This window comes from Oryzias melastigma, linkage group LG16, assembly GCF_002922805.2.
Source record: "Oryzias melastigma strain HK-1 linkage group LG16, ASM292280v2, whole genome shotgun sequence".
Taxonomy (NCBI): domain Eukaryota; kingdom Metazoa; phylum Chordata; class Actinopteri; order Beloniformes; family Adrianichthyidae; genus Oryzias; species Oryzias melastigma.
Window position 1 is genome coordinate 11,812,019 of NC_050527.1, and position 15,269 is coordinate 11,827,287.

The 15,269-nt window shown below is 36.2% G+C and overlaps 2 protein-coding genes across 3 annotated transcripts in view; both read right to left on the reverse strand.

Moving 5' to 3' along the window:
* The window catches only part of LOC112143839 (FXYD domain-containing ion transport regulator 3), an 11,813-nt gene extending 10,798 nt beyond the window's left edge, over positions 1–1,015 (reverse strand). Inside the window, exon 1 of the mRNA XM_024268048.1 lies at positions 858–1,015. The gene's annotated coding sequence lies outside the window, so the exon portion shown is untranslated. The remainder of the gene's footprint in view (positions 1–857) is intronic.
* Positions 1,016–9,992: 8,977 nt separating this feature from the next.
* On the reverse strand, positions 9,993–14,464 carry LOC112143745. Of its 2 annotated transcripts, XM_024267925.2 has the most exons (6): positions 14,289–14,462; positions 13,984–14,109; positions 13,009–13,235; positions 11,447–11,594; positions 11,219–11,341; positions 10,001–11,127 (listed from the first exon to the last, which is right to left on the reverse strand). In XM_024267925.2, the coding sequence occupies exons 2-6, from the start codon at positions 14,057–14,059 to the stop codon at positions 11,084–11,086; spliced, it is 618 nt and encodes a 205-aa protein (XP_024123693.1). In that variant the 5' UTR covers positions 14,060–14,109; positions 14,289–14,462; the 3' UTR covers positions 10,001–11,083. The 2 variants fall into 2 exon arrangements, with proteins under 2 accessions (XP_036072032.1, XP_024123693.1); XM_036216139.1 differs by having other exon boundaries at positions 9,993–11,341; positions 14,289–14,464.
* Between the last annotated feature and the right edge of the window lie 805 nt (positions 14,465–15,269).

Genomic DNA, 15,269 nt, shown 5'->3' on the forward strand with positions numbered 1-15,269 from the left:
GTAGCAAAAAGGCTGCAGTCAGATTTAAGAAACTTGCTTCCTTAAAAATAGTTTCACTTCCAGAGGCAGATTCCTTCCAGGGAAACCTGGTTCATCTGACAGTGTCACCAGGTTTCAACCTAATCCAAAAGCATATTAGCACTGTAATTTTTCATAAAATAAGCAGGGTTATGATGTGATGCTCTTTATGGAGCAGTGAAGGTGTGTAAACCTGGTTACTGCTGCACATGTAAACCCCTAAATGGATTTTCCAAGACCAGGTTTTACTCTCTAAACCAGATTACAGACTAGAGCAGCGCCTATCTGCATCCTAGTCCAAGTTGGGTCCTTGTCCATGTTTGAACTTGTGACACTCCACAAACAGTCCCCTGTGCTCTTATCAGTGGTTTGTTCCTTCAGCAGAAGGCGCGCGTGCGCAACACATATGCAAATTGTAAAACAGTAAATCATCAACTGTGAATTTTTGACAGGACAAAGAATTCAACTTTTAAGGTTGAGTATTTAAATGTAGATGTGTCACTAATTTAAAATATTTTATATATATATAAAAAAATAAAGACAAAACAAGAATTTGTAAGTTCCGCTGTGCACGAGGAATAAAGTGAGCGCGAGCTCAGAGTTTTGAATTGTTTACTAAAAATTATAACTAATTTAAATAATTATTTAAGCGTACCTATTTTTTTCTAAAAGTTTCCTTCATGGGCCACGTCACGCACTGATAAACTGAGCATTTTCTTTTCTTCATCCCCTGAAAACTGATGTTAAACGTCCCCGTCTGCTACAGAAGTTCAACCCCAGTTACTATAAACACTTCAATGAGTGTGTTGTGTGGCAAAAAAAGCGTTTCCAACACTTACCCTGACTCGTAGTTAGGCAGAGAAAAACAGAAAAATATTTCTCACGGGCGGAGGGACACGTGGGTGAACGGTAACGACTTCTCTCCTCTGTGCGCGCTCGGACCGCGGCGCTTTGAGTGCGACAAGACTCAACAGGTTAGACCGCTTTTAGAAAAAAAAAAAAAAAACAGGAACGGATGCAGCTCCAGCTTTGTTGTAGAGTCCTGATCTGAGGTCGGTTTGTGCTTTTAGCTGGGGGAAGGATAAACAGGAACAAGGGGAGCAAAGGGGCGTGGTCACTGATCTGGGATCAGCTGGAAGCTCGAGAGGAGGAGGAGAGCTGGGGATGTGTTCAGGCTTGTCAGGAACCACGATCCCCAAAATTCTGTCAAATATTCCTCCCGTTTCAAACATACCCTGGATAGTTGATAGTTGCTTATGAGTTGGTTTGTGATGTAACATTACCACAATATTAAGATTGGAGACAAAACAAAACAAAAAAACTCTCTATAGTTTTAAAATCCACTCCAAAGAAAATAGTGTTTTTGGTGTTTTTAACATGTTCTTGTAGCATTTGTCTCAGGATGGAATAAATATATATTAAGAAAATTAAGATTAAAACTTTATTAAGGAGTGTTTCTTTATTTAAACTGTTGTGAATCCGGAGCAGATGAAAAAATGCTGTTGGGAAAAAGCTTGTAGTTGTTGCGTAAAATCTACTATCAGCCACTCCCTGCTCCATTCTGATACAACCACTTGTGGACAAATAGATCCTTGAACCTCTTTGTTTTCTTCATCTGAGCTGGCATCTAATTCAGACTGTAGGGCTCCGATTTTGCTCGCAAATTTGTTGCAACGCTAATGTTAGGTTGGGATTGTGAGGGGCTGTAAGCTAGTGGGAGAGACTGTAAACAAAGGGATGATGGGAAGTAAAGCCAGGCTCACTCCACAACAGTTAAGAAGTATCATTTACTGCCGCTCTGCAGAAACTATGAAAACGACATGTTTTTTTTTTCTTATTTTAGCTAAAAGTGACATAATCATAATTAGAAGACCACTAGGAATGATTCTACAATTGATCAAAGATGATTGGAGTGGAGTTGAAGGCTAAATCCGAATTGCTTTTCTACCCCTCTGACTCCATTGTTGGAAGCTATAGTGGTGTTCAAAAGTGTTTTGTTAAGAAGGAGCCACAAGGACTTAGGGTTGCCTATCCCTCCGCTGGTAAGGTGAACCGTGACACACTTGTGGCGAGGAGAAGGATAGAAAACAAACAACATTTCAAACACACAATCACATTTTTAAGGCATTATTTATTCATTAATTAAATCGTTCGTCTTTTGAGGTTGTTTTTTTTTTGTCATTTTTTCCCCTTAAATTGTTCACCTGGTTCGGTAATGATAAAAGATGCAATGAACAGTAACATCCCATAATACCTCAGGGCAAGATTTCAACAGCACTGAGGGTTTTTCTTGCCAGATGACAGCTGAGTATCAGTGGCTGCTGTGCGTCTCTTCATTATTAACAGGGAAACAGGAATTCCATGAAAGATTCAACTTAAAACTTAGTTTTTGAAAATGTCAGAGAAATGTCAATTATATTTCACTCAATTGTTAAATTTTTAAAAAGGGAAAACTTAAATTAAATTTGTAGTTTGAACACAAAAAAACTCCAATTATTTCCGCAGACAGATGTCCTCTTCATTTGCCACCATGCACTACAGCGCTCCACCCTCTCTCTCCGACTCTTCTTCCAGGCCAAAAACGTGTTTTTCAGGAAGGGGGTCAGATCTCACTGCTAGAATCACTCCGTTTCCCTCTAATGTCGCACAGGAGGAGTTGGCAGCAACATCGCAGCGTTTAGTAGACAGAGGGATTAAAAAAAATAATAATAGGAAGGGGGTGTTAAAGGGGATTGAAATAGAAAGTTGATATGATAACAATACAATGACATATCTTACCTGGCTACCCTGGCACACTGGTTATCTATAAAAAAAGAGAAGAAGAATGAGACTCAGTTCACATATATTTTAGCACAAGCTCTTCTTTTCCAAATCCTCGTAAAGGCCTGTATTTTTGTAAATAAACATATAAATAAAAGTTGACTAAAAGAAATAGAATTACATTCATTTAATTAATTAGCTCATTTAAATCAATTTAAAATATGTGATGACACAATAAATCTGTGCCTTTAGTTTGGAAAATGGGCTTAAAATCAAACTTTTAGCTCACAGCTTGTCCAGAATTTAATAGAGCTCCTTTTTTATTATTGTGTTTTATATTTACAGGTTGATTTTCTTCATTCATGGTTTTTGTGTCAGTGAATCAAACTGGCAAAAAACTGTAAAAAAAAATGGTGTCAGTGTTAGCAATCTCGTGGTTTTTGCAACATAAAAAATTAACTTTTTTGCAAATTATTCCTTCAACAGAAACCACATTTTTCCCTAATTCATCAGACTTTCTTGGACATTTATTTTAAATTGAAACCAAAACTCTACAGAGAATGCCGACTTTCTTCTCTTGTCTGAATGCTGGTTGACGAGTTTACCTTCTATTCATTTAAATCTGAAAGGAAAAGTTCAAATGTCAACATTGATGGGTTAATTTCTGCCTCTTGTTGAAGCACTTACAGAATATCAAGACGATTCCTCCAACTATCAACATGCAGGCAAAGATGAGCCCTCCGATTCTTAAAGCCTTGTAGTCTGTTTGATATAAACCAAAGATGATACAAATTAAGTGAACAAAAAAGACATCTGTTTTACAGCATTTACACTAAGAATTTCAATCTGTAAAAAGCCTGAATGAAAGGTTTTAAAATTATTTTTTAATACACAAAAGCTTCAAAATGTGAAATTCAGTGTTACATCCAAAGCATGGGAGATCATACTTACTGTAAACAAATGCATCTGTGGACAAGGACAGGTTTTATGGGAAGAAAGGAGAGAAAAAATTAGTGATGTTTTTATTAGCTAACACAATTCCAGTGACATAAAAATGTATTGCATTTTATTTATTTATTTCCTAACCAGTTCCAATAAAACCGATCAAATGTTATTATATAAGGCGTAGAGTTTTGCTCTTACTTGCTTCAGTTTCCACGAAAAGGCTGAACAGCACTGAAGAAAAAAAGTATTCATTTAAAAGATTTGCGTAAAATAATAAAAACATGGATTTACCAAACATTAAATGCAAGAAAAATATCTTTTTATTCTCTCAAACATATGTTACTTAGTGTTTTCAACAGTGGATGTAGAATATTTGTACTGTTTTCTGGTTTACCTGCTGTGAAAGCCACCAGAGTGAGATGTCCCATCTTCACCACCACGGAGTCCACTAGAGAACAATGAAGGCAAACAAAGGGGGAGAACGTGATGTGAGACCTTTTTTCTCACCAAAAAACCCTGATGAACATTTCGTCCTCTCTTGTGGAGGAACGCCCTTGTGGCGGTGAGAGGTCGGCGTGTTGTCAGCAGGGATGCATTCTGGGTGTTTGGACAGTAAACAGTGGATCGCCTTTTGTTATGGGGTGAAACCCAGCAGGCGTCCAGAAAACTTTCCTCTCCTCCACCGCAGAGACAACTTTTTACACCTTGTAGAACACAGTCAGGCGCTTTTTCAATAAACAGTTATTTTAATTTCTGATGGCGTATTGTGGACTTTCAGACATGTTAGAAACACAATTTATGAATGGGCTAGTCATTTTTAGGCCTGTTCCATAGTTACAAACAAAAAAAAATCTGTTTTACAAATTTAAAACCATAAAGAATTTACTTCACAGCCCAAACGATTTTGTTTGACAGATTTGACATTTGCACAGACAGAAGGACTTTGTCACGGCACCAAGACAGCTATAGTGACATCACACACTTTCTGTTTACTGTAAATGATGTTTCCATTGTTGTGCAAGTTGATCATAATCTGACTTATTTGTGCTTGAGCTTCAAAGTCATGCCTTTGCAAAGAAAATTGAAAACTTTCAACACGCTCAAACTGCAGTTTATCATATAATTCTTCAAACTTTGACCCACTGATTCATCTTCTATGTATTCAGCTTGTATTGTAGCCTTTTATCAACTTTTGTAGAACATAATCAACCAAGAAATAGGAAGGAAACCTTTAAAAAATTATAATTTCCTATATATAATACCCAAATAGATACTCTTTTTTTACTTAAAGTAAAATTTAAAGGTACATAGTTAAAGCTGTTTGAGAGGAAACCAAAGTAAATTGACAAACTTCAAGTACTGAACTTTAGTTTCATGATTTGAAACAAAAAAAGATGTTTCTGTTAGTCACCTTTTGTAGGTTTTAATTTCACTCCATCCATTAAAATGCCCTATATCTGCTAAGTTTATGGGAAAACGTCTTAAATCATGAATTCCACCGTCTTTCTTCAGCAATCCAAAGGATCATCTACCAGTACTTGGGTAAATTCCTTATAACTAAAAGCCTATTACTTTTTTCCCATAAACCCAATTGTTTATTCATAAATCTCCACAGGTTCTTAATTTTTAAGGACAGAAATTACAAAAAAAAAAAAAAAACTTAATCATGAACTGTTTCAAGATTTTGAGCGTTTTTCTAGTTTAATGCTCGTTTCATGCTGTACATACCAATACATGTTTTGTGGATTTTCCTTTGTATTTGCACTGGATTTTGCAAGTGCAGTTGTAGTAAAGAATATCAGACCTATAACCAAAAGGTCATCAGACTTAGAGACAGAGGGAAAAAAACAGTTACGATGCTAATATGATGCTATTTTCGTCATGTTCGTCATGACCTTTTGAGAGCACGATTTAAGCGCAGTATCAGGTAGCATGGCACAAGTCAAGGTCCATGAGGCCTTTGTCCTTCACACAACACAGCAATACACCAAACGTTCAGGTGAACTCTTTGTCAGGTGTGAACGGGTTTTCTATAATTAATCAGGATCAAAACTGGCACACTTTCTTTAATTAGCACCTGATGATGAAAGATAATCTACACTATCATCATGCTTTCTAAAACGTGTAAATCAAATCTTTGTTCTGTACAAATGAATTTCCCTTTCATTGCTTTCTTGATTTCAAAGTGGAGTTTGACCTTGATGACACAAATGAATTAAATCATCTTAAAAACACATAATTAACCACATAAAGACAAAAAGATTAGCTCAAAAACTTATTGTAGATGGTATTTTCTGCTACAGGCAGGTGACCCCAAATCTTGACCTCAACCAGCTTACCTGAGGCGCTGGATCAGAAGCAGGGGAGGCTGTGTCGGCTCCAAGACACCGTCTGGTTAAAAAGGTGTTTTCTATTCTACCTGAATAAGTACTCTCAGCTCCTCCTCTTTGTTTGGGGTATCAACATTTGTGGGGCCGTATGCACACTATCAGTGGGACATGGTGGCAGGGCTGACGTCCGAACGTGAAGGAGATCAGCTACATTGTTGTTCCATCAACATGAGCAGAGCAGGTCTCAAATGCTGCCTCCTTTAGCATGCAAACAATATAAAGTTTGTAAAACTTTATTAAAACCTGGAGATCTATTCAAAAGTGTTTGTAATCCAACGATTTGAGGATTGGCTGTTGTAGATTTGTTTAAGCAGCTGAACCAGAATCATATGGAGTTTGGAGAAGATTAACCCCCAGATTAAAGAACATATGACTTGAATCCTTTTTCAGCACTGAGTATAGTACTTATAAATAGCATCTCTGCAGGTCAGAACCAGCATTATCCTTTCAAGCAACCCGTGTTGGTCACTTAATTGAATAAGTTATCCCTTACAGCCATTTGAGAGCATTTCCTGAGGTTGTCGTTAATCCATCTGTCACTTAAGATTAGCTTACATTTACTTGTGCACTCTTTCACCCCACATTTTTTAAAGTATATGCTTGAAAAATAACCCGTGCAGGGTATACTAGCAGACCACCACAAATGGATCAACCAAGCAGAGATGATTAAACCAGAATTTAATTTAATTTCTAAAAACTAAAGCTGTGTTGAATTAAAAACATGATGCTTTCTTGAGTCACTAGGTCAGAAAAGGAGCCACAAACAAACATGAAGGTAAACTTAACCGTGTTTGTTTTAGAGTCTTTGTGCAGCATGCAGTGTAAATGTCCTTGCATCATTTCAACAGCTGCTCCCATTCAATGAGCAGAGCTTTAAATGTACCTGTAAAGCTATTCAGAGACCTGATGCAGCACATTTGTGTGTTTTCTCCTGCCTTTGCCACAACTGCAGACACTGCTCTGACATCTGAGACTTCAAATCTTTGTGAAGCTGTTTTTTTAAAACCTATTTTCCCTTAAAAACACATTGATATGAAGATATTACAAAGAGTTAAAACAGTTTTATGATTTTATGAGGCCATTTTAATGATAAAAGTTACAAAGGTTCTAACTATGTCTAAATTGACGGTACAATTATAGGATTATTATAGGAGAATTATAAAATCAAACATGTTCAGTCATTAAATTGACTTTTTAAGGCAGCAGCTCTAATAAAATAGTGTGAACTTAATAAGTTCTTCTGTCACTTTGACATCACAGGTCAGTATCAAATATAGAACTAACCAACAAGAATTTTTGTTCAACATCTACTATCTTTAGCTAATTCTGACAATTATTTTCATTATTTATGTGACAGAGCTCGACAGCTGATATCTCCAACCTTTTTTTTCATTCTCTACAATACTGTTAGTTAAAGTCAAAGTGTTATTTGTGGAAACTTGTCCTGAGAGAATGTCTTGTTCTTTCCCTGTTAAAAATATTTCTTAAATGTCATAGACTTTGGAACAAACCCTTCAGACTTTGCTCATCTTAAACTGTGCTTAAGTTGAGATTCAATCATTCTAAAGTTTCCAGAGACAACATGACCATAAAAGTCATTTTCTCCAGCTTGATAGCTCATAAAAGCTTTATAGCTTGAAACAGAAAAAAAAAGTTGCAAATGAAAAATCTCAGAAGGTGCAGGGATTTGTAACTTAAATTTATGCATAAAAAAATGACTTAAATAGATCATTTTTTGTGTTCCAAGATTCAACACATACCCAAAAAACTAAAATGAAAGTTTGATCAATATGACTGAAAAGAGGAAAATATTTTTGAGCAGTTGATGTAAAATGATGTGCTATTATTTTAATCACCTTTACAACAATTCTCAATCTGTTTAAACATAATAACACAATTTAGCATAACTGCAATGTAATAATAGTTATTTTATGTAAAGCCATTTCTTAATCCTGGTTCACATAATAATCAGTAGTATTTGAAATACTATAGTACAAAACTAAGGTAATACTATACCATTATTTTTTTCCTGTAACAGAGAAGAGTAATGGAATTAGAGAATGTTTTTATCGTATTTTCAAATGTCAGAGGAGACACAGAGCAAAGTGTTTGTTTTGCAGTGGATTTCTCCTCTTCTTTAGTCTTTTCTTCACACACTCCATGGCGTCTCTGTTGTTTTCCTTAAACTCCCTGGAGTGTTCTCGAGTATCCAGGTATTCCCAGCAGCGTGTTCTCCCTGAACACCAGCCTTCTCTGCGTTGGTTTTGTGTGTGTCAGGCCTTTTGGTGTTAACTGGGCCAGAGGGAAAGCGTTCTGCTTCTTTGAAAAATATCCATAAAATCTCTTCTTCATTTTACTTGAACAAAAGTCCATATTACTAAATTAATTCATCTTCTAACTTTCTTATGTATCATAATGGGTGTGGATAGGTTTCATCAGTTTACAGATTGGTTTGGGTTAGTCGTATCTGTGTGCAGAAATATGTGAGCACACAGTCACATTGATACTATTTATACCCCTTTGGTCTGAAAGCAGCAGCGTATATCAGCCTCTTCACAAGTGATAACTATAAAAAAAGTGACATGATGCAAAGCTTGAGGTGTGTGCTGTTGTGTGGAAGTGTTAATGCGATAATCTTTCCACAGAAAGGCAAGAAACAGGAGGCACCAAATACAGACATTTTGCACTAAAAAAAATCTTACTTCTACTAAACTGATTATGATTTATTTGGTAATTTCCTCCACAATAAAACATTTAATTCATTTTTGAGCATTTACTTCTTATCTACTCTAAATTAGTTTTGAAAAGTTCAGATCCTGTTCTGCAGGCACTCTGACTGCTTGAATTATTGCCCGAGAAGTGAGATAAAGGTCACTGTGCTCCAAGACAGAGACGCCACACTGGATCCTTTCACCAAATTGTTTCTCTATTCTCTAAATTATGTCATAAATTCCATCTAACTCACCATCATTCTGAAGCACTTTAAGTAAACTTGACTGGAGTGGATTTACCGACTAAGAAATTCTTTTTTTTTTTTTATATAAAAGCAAATAAAATGTGGAGTAGTAAAATGGAAAAACAATTATGCTAAAAGTTCTTAAAAACATATGCAATGGCTACTTAATGGACTTTTACGTTTAAAATGTTTGATCTTCTTTCAAACACATTTGTAAAGTGAAAGACAAGCTTGTGAACACCCACGTATAGTGTAGATTACTCAAAAACACACTGCCTGTTATGGTGGTGTCTCTTGATGTTTATGTGTAAACAGAATTAAAGGTCTAAGGACAGGTAGAGAACACCGAGGGAGGCGGATGATAAAACAAAATCACAAAATGAAGGGAAAATAGTAGCAAGTTTGGAATTTTTTTAGGCTGGATGATTTAAAAAAACTGAGTTGGAGCTTGATGTCTGCTCAGGATTATGGCTTTAGAAAAAAAAACAAATCAGAATCCGCCAGAGTGATCCACATGGGAAAATAATGTTATTCCTATAATCTCCTTATTGGTGTGGTCACATTTGGTCACTCAGGAATGTGAAGTCTTGCCCAGTAGTGGTCACATGACACGAGTGCTGTCTGTTTGGACGGAGTTAAAAGACAGACTCACAGAAGGACCTGAGACATACTCACCCGCTGGGCTAAAACCACAGACTTTCCGTTCAGAGTGTGACGGATTGGTGTGCTGGAGCAGGATGGAGCGCAAGCATGTGAAGCGAGGCGTGGATGAGCAGCTGAATCAACAACAACGGGAGGAACTGGACTGGTCTTGTGTTCACATGTGACACCTTTGTGTTTTATTTGTCTCTGTTACAATATCTGATACTCAACCAAATGAGTGCAAACAGGACTTCAAATGTCAAAAACTTTATTGTGAGACGCTCCAAACAAAACAGTTTCCACCCAGCTGTGGTTTCATGGAGTTCGTGTTACCTTATGTTTTGTGTGACAGCAGATAAAGGTAAATAACAGACACGGCTCTTGACACTAGCTGAGATTTGAGGTCATCGCCAAGGGGAAGCCGAGACGCGAGGTCACATGAGCAACTCTACGCGCATGCTTATTTACAGGCTGTTTCTCCTCTGTGTCCTTCACATGCTGCTGAACTGACAGGCTTCATTTGAAGGACCATCCTGTCTGGGGGTGAGATTGCAACTGAGTTTGTCCCCTAGAAATTTCGAAAAATTTGACCCAAATTACAAACTTTAATCAATTGTGAAATGACCAAAGTTTAATATGTCTTGTCTAGCATTCTGTTGTTAAACTGTGAGGTCCTTGATGTAGAAGCTTAAAAAAACTTTATTGATATAGGGTGATCTATACTTACATATATTAAATAAAGGGGAAAATACACAAAAACTACAAAAAATGCAAAATGTAAATCCAAGAGAAAGGATAGATTTCACTTCAATCCTACTTATTCCTTCATTAGTTAGTGGAAAAGACAAATTTATAATTACATTTGATCATACTTCCAACTAATTTTCATTTTATTTTATCATTTTTTTATTTTATTAAAGAAAGAAACAAACCAAAAACAAATAAAATTGACTAAGGAAAGCATGGTTTTTTCCAATGTGTGATGAAATTGTCTTTATTTCAGTGCTGCCCTCAAGTGGACACACTTCGTAACTGCAGTTAACAGACCAAAGAAGAAGAAACAAAACAGCAAGAATGCTTAAAAAGTTTCGACTAACACTTTCTCTTTTATAGACAAAGATCTCTACATTTACTTACTTTTCACTCTTAACAACATTGCTGTAACAAGCTCTTGCTGCAGAACAGCTGATCACTTTTGGCCAATTTTTATTTGAGCTGAGAGTCAACGGAAAGCTTCATTTTGTTACTGTTGCCATGCAGCTTCACTTCACTTTACAGTTAAAGTTTTGCATATTTATTTACACAATATCCTCATAATATAACGTAGAGGGGCACACTTGAGTTTCAAACCAAAAGTTTCTTAAGCCTTCTGTTATTCTTTTATTATATCTTCCAAGTCTTCTTCTGGGCTTCTCTCTGAAAACAGAATTAAGCAACAAGTCATGTTGGTGAGTTTACCTTTGTTTTTTGTTTTTTTTACAGTCGTTCATTGTAAAGCATTGCTTACCGAGACACTGAACGGGTAGGTTAGAATTTCTCAGAATGAGGAACATCAGCCCGAACACCAACAGGATTCCAAAGAACCCCCCGACGCAGCATCCAATGAGAGCAGCGTACATGGAGCCATTATCTTCAACGAAAAAACAGAAATAAAGAGTAAAATGGTTTGTTCTTTTGATGTGACTCGAGTATGCATTGCATGACTACACGATGCTCAGATGATTCTGTACGTTACCATAAAGATGCAGGACAGCAGAAGGTGCTTTGGGATTGTTTTCCTGCTGACAAACGACTCTGGTGCCGTTGTCAGGGAAGGCTGTTCCCTTCAGAGTCCACACAGCCAGTGACTCCCCATCCGCTATGTAACAGCTTCCACTGAGAGCCTGAGCACACAGTCACAGCAGAGAACAGGGATGCATTTAGCTCAAAAGAAGAAGAAGAATTCATATTAAATCAGGGGTCTGCAACATCACATGAGGATCCAGAGGGACTCTTTTACTCCTCCACTGTAGCTCTCTGACTCAAGAAAAACAAAAATAGCAGCTTTCAAAAGTCAGAGTTACAAATTTAGCATAGATTTATCTTAAATTAGTAACGTTTATAATTGTATGGCTGTGGTGCACCTAGAAGAAAAACTGTGTGCAGGTTTTTACATCAAGAGGTCTTATTTGCTCCATACTTCCTCCACAATGTGCTCAGCAAAACTTTGGTAAAAGTCTGATATTTTCTGATAGATTGGTTTATTTTAGGAGTTTAAAGCACATTTGAGCTAATGCTTTACAATAAAGGTTAGTAGCTGTCCAGGGGAGAGTTGCTTAAATATATACTTTGTCTACTGGATCATGAACCAATGAAGTGTTGTTCAGCAGGAAAGGCATGACGTCTCACCAAAGTGAATCTAAAATATAGCAAGAGAAAATATCATTTTTTTTGTCTTGCATTGTGTAAAAGCTTTTAGTACATAAGCTGCACTGGGACAATCCTGTTTGTCATAAGACAGGGAGCAGTGACCTTTAACAATAAAAGAGCCATTTGGGCTCGTTTTCTTTTGATTAAAACAAAGAAGGAGCCACATTGTCTTACTTTAACCTTCAAGAAATTTAGATTCATGACCTTCTTTTTTTAATAATATGAATTATGACAATTTTTTGGCACAAACAAAAGCAAATGTATAAAAAGAACCTTGCATCTCTCAGAAAGTGATTTCTTTTTAACTTAGCTCAGCCATCAATTTATAAATGTGCTTAAACTAAATTAAATACATGCTAATGAAGTAATCCTTAGTTTAAAAAGATGCTATTTTATTTGTCAAAGAGCCACCATGGAGAGATAAAAGATCCACATGTGGATCTGGAGCCGCAGGTTGCAGACTCTTGGCATAGGAAGTCTTTTGTTTTAAAAGGATGTTATCTTGGCTTCTGCCAAAAGTAAAAACATAAATAAATAAAATTTTAAGAAAATGCTAATTTCTCTTTATATTTCTTTTTTTACTCAAGCCAAAAACAACATATAATCCATAAGTTAAATTTAGGAAACAGACCAATGGATGCAAACCAGTATTAGATTCCCCTAAAGCATAAAATAAGACTTTGTGGTTCATATTAGATCAGTAAGAAATTGGTTCAAATTGCTTTTTTACTGTCAAAGATTATAAAATGATGCATATTAAAAAAATCAAAAAATTAAAAAAATCACTTCATATGTATGAACCCTGTGGGAGAAAAATCACAGAAGAATTGACAGCAAATATATAATGAAGTTAATGTAAATGGGATTCGCAGCTGCATTGTGCCTCACCTGGGGAATATCTTCTATGTGTCCATCCGGACATTTGAGGCTGTAGTTGCCATGGCTCCCATAAAGAGTGAATGTGAGGTTTGGGGCTGCCTTGGAAACTCCACATCTGAACTCCACAGGTTCTCCTGCAGCCACTGTCACATTAGCTGGAATGGTTTGGTAACCAGGAACTGGAGGAGTCTTTGTTGTGGTCTCAACAGTCGACACAACGGTTGTGAAGTTTTGTGCTGAATCAGAGGATACGTGTGTTAGCAGCAGTTTATAAAGTAAGTAGCAACAGATGATAAAAGATCATGTTTCAAAAGAGACTTCATAAACTGAAGGAAAATCAAGCTTATGGTGAAATTTCAAACCCCACGACGCTCAAAGTTTCTCGCCTGAACTGGAAACACAACATTTTCTCCTAATGTTTTTTTCTTGGAAGGCAAGAAAGACTTGTAGCAGAACAATGAGGAAGACTGACGCAGATCTCTGTAGATGTAGAGTCTTAGAGAATGAAAAAAACTATAATCCCTGTGGGAAACGATTGTTTTTGCACACAAAGCTGCCTAGGAAAATATTTTGATTCCTTCTTTATTTAAACATTTTTAGAGTTTTTTTTAACCTATTTAGTCCCATCAACAAATGACTAAATATGTGGTGATGTTTGGACACCTAATGTTAAAATCCCACTATATGAACTAACACAAATTGTACATTTTAGCATGTTTGGATGATATTTCAGTCTAAATTATTTACAAAACTAATAACAAGTATTATGTTTCGCTTCACTGAGATAAAATGGCCATTCTTTAACATGACAGCACTTTGTTTGTTTGGGAATTTATTTGGTTTTTATAGATTTTCTACACTCTGTTCCATTGAGGGATTATTTATTATCAGTGAAAATTAAATTATTGTAAATTTGTAAGCTTGAAATCCTTTTGGAATAAAACAATCCAAACTAAAGTGTTTTGCAAAATCTGTCTTAGTTACCTGAGGCGAGTGGGTCGTCGTAAAGGACCATCAGAAATTGTAATAACATGACCAAAGATTTTCTTCTTCTTTTCATTTTCTTCTTTTCCTCCTTTTTCTTGATGAATGTACGATTATTTAAGCAATCTGTAGGTTTTGGATATTAAAAAGATTAACATTTCTTTTTTTATGCAAGCGAAATATGTATTAAATTTGAAAACATATCTTAAAATGACAAGTTTCATAGTGACTCTTGAATTTAAGAATGCAAATGTGACTTTTCTGACTGTAAATTTAAAAACTGAATTAAAAAAATGTTTACCAACCTGAAGATGGAGCAACTTTACTGCTTTCCTTTACAGAATGTGTTGCTAAAACATTGGTTTCTTTGTCTTTCTGTGCTCCCACTGTCCTTTAAGAAGTAAAGAAGTGCTTCTAAACTCTTTTACTTCACCCTGATGGAGCAGGAAGTCAGCTGAAAAACTCAACCCTGTCTGGAAGAATGAGGAAATCTTCCCGTATAACAAGAAAGATTTTTGAAGCAGCAAACAGGTTGAACAAGCCGGGCTTGAACTCAGTTTATCAGCAAAAACAAAGAAAGTTTTTACTTTGACTGTTTTTTCATTAGCAGCTAGTATCTGTCTTGTTTTTTCATGTTCCTCCTAATGTTGCTTAGGTGGCATTTATCATGCTAATGCACCCGCCACTTAATAACCTCCCTAATGATGTTGCTTAGATGTTGTTGAGTGTTTGAGTTATGCAGCTTTAGCCGAAATTCCATCTCGATTTATGCTGCCAGACACCACACCCCAGTGTGTTTTATTTAGAGACTCAAAACTCTAAAAAACGTAATTGTGCACCGCAGCAAAGTCTTTTTGTTTTTTATACAGATTTTCCACTGAATGTGCTCACTGAGTTGAATCATATACTGGCAGTGTGACTGTGCAGCAGTGGGGATGGGACTTGATACAGTGACGCACATCCTGCAGAAAACACCTTTAATAAGGAAATGCAGGTTCGCTCTACCTGATGACGCAGGAAACAAAGTTCTGCTCAAGAGAAAATAAAAGCTTTTTTGACAAGTTTTCAAAGGACAGCCATGATAATGAAAATATCTGATGCACCAACTTTGCAAATGAATTAGTGAAAACAACATATGATGTTATAAATTCTATCAAAGAAGAATAATAATGACAGTTGAGTATTACTTTAACATGTTTTATTTAAGTAAATGGTTTGCTTGTCACTGCTTTCTCACACTAACATAGTGGTGGATTTGCTGCCCCCTGGAGACAGATAGACACACA

Excerpts from the sequence above, each read along its gene's own strand:
- LOC112143745 (XM_036216139.1), bottom strand. The coding sequence starts at position 14,059 with ATGAAAAGAAGAAGAAAATCTTTGGTCATGTTATTACAATTTCTGATG. Across the intron at positions 13,236-13,983 it reads CGACGACCCACTCGCCTCAG|CACAAAACTTCACAACCGTT; the intron begins GTAACTAAGACA and ends CCTCTGATTCAG. Across the intron at positions 11,595-13,008 it reads ACATAGAAGATATTCCCCAG|GCTCTCAGTGGAAGCTGTTA; the intron begins GTGAGGCACAAT and ends CTGTGTGCTCAG.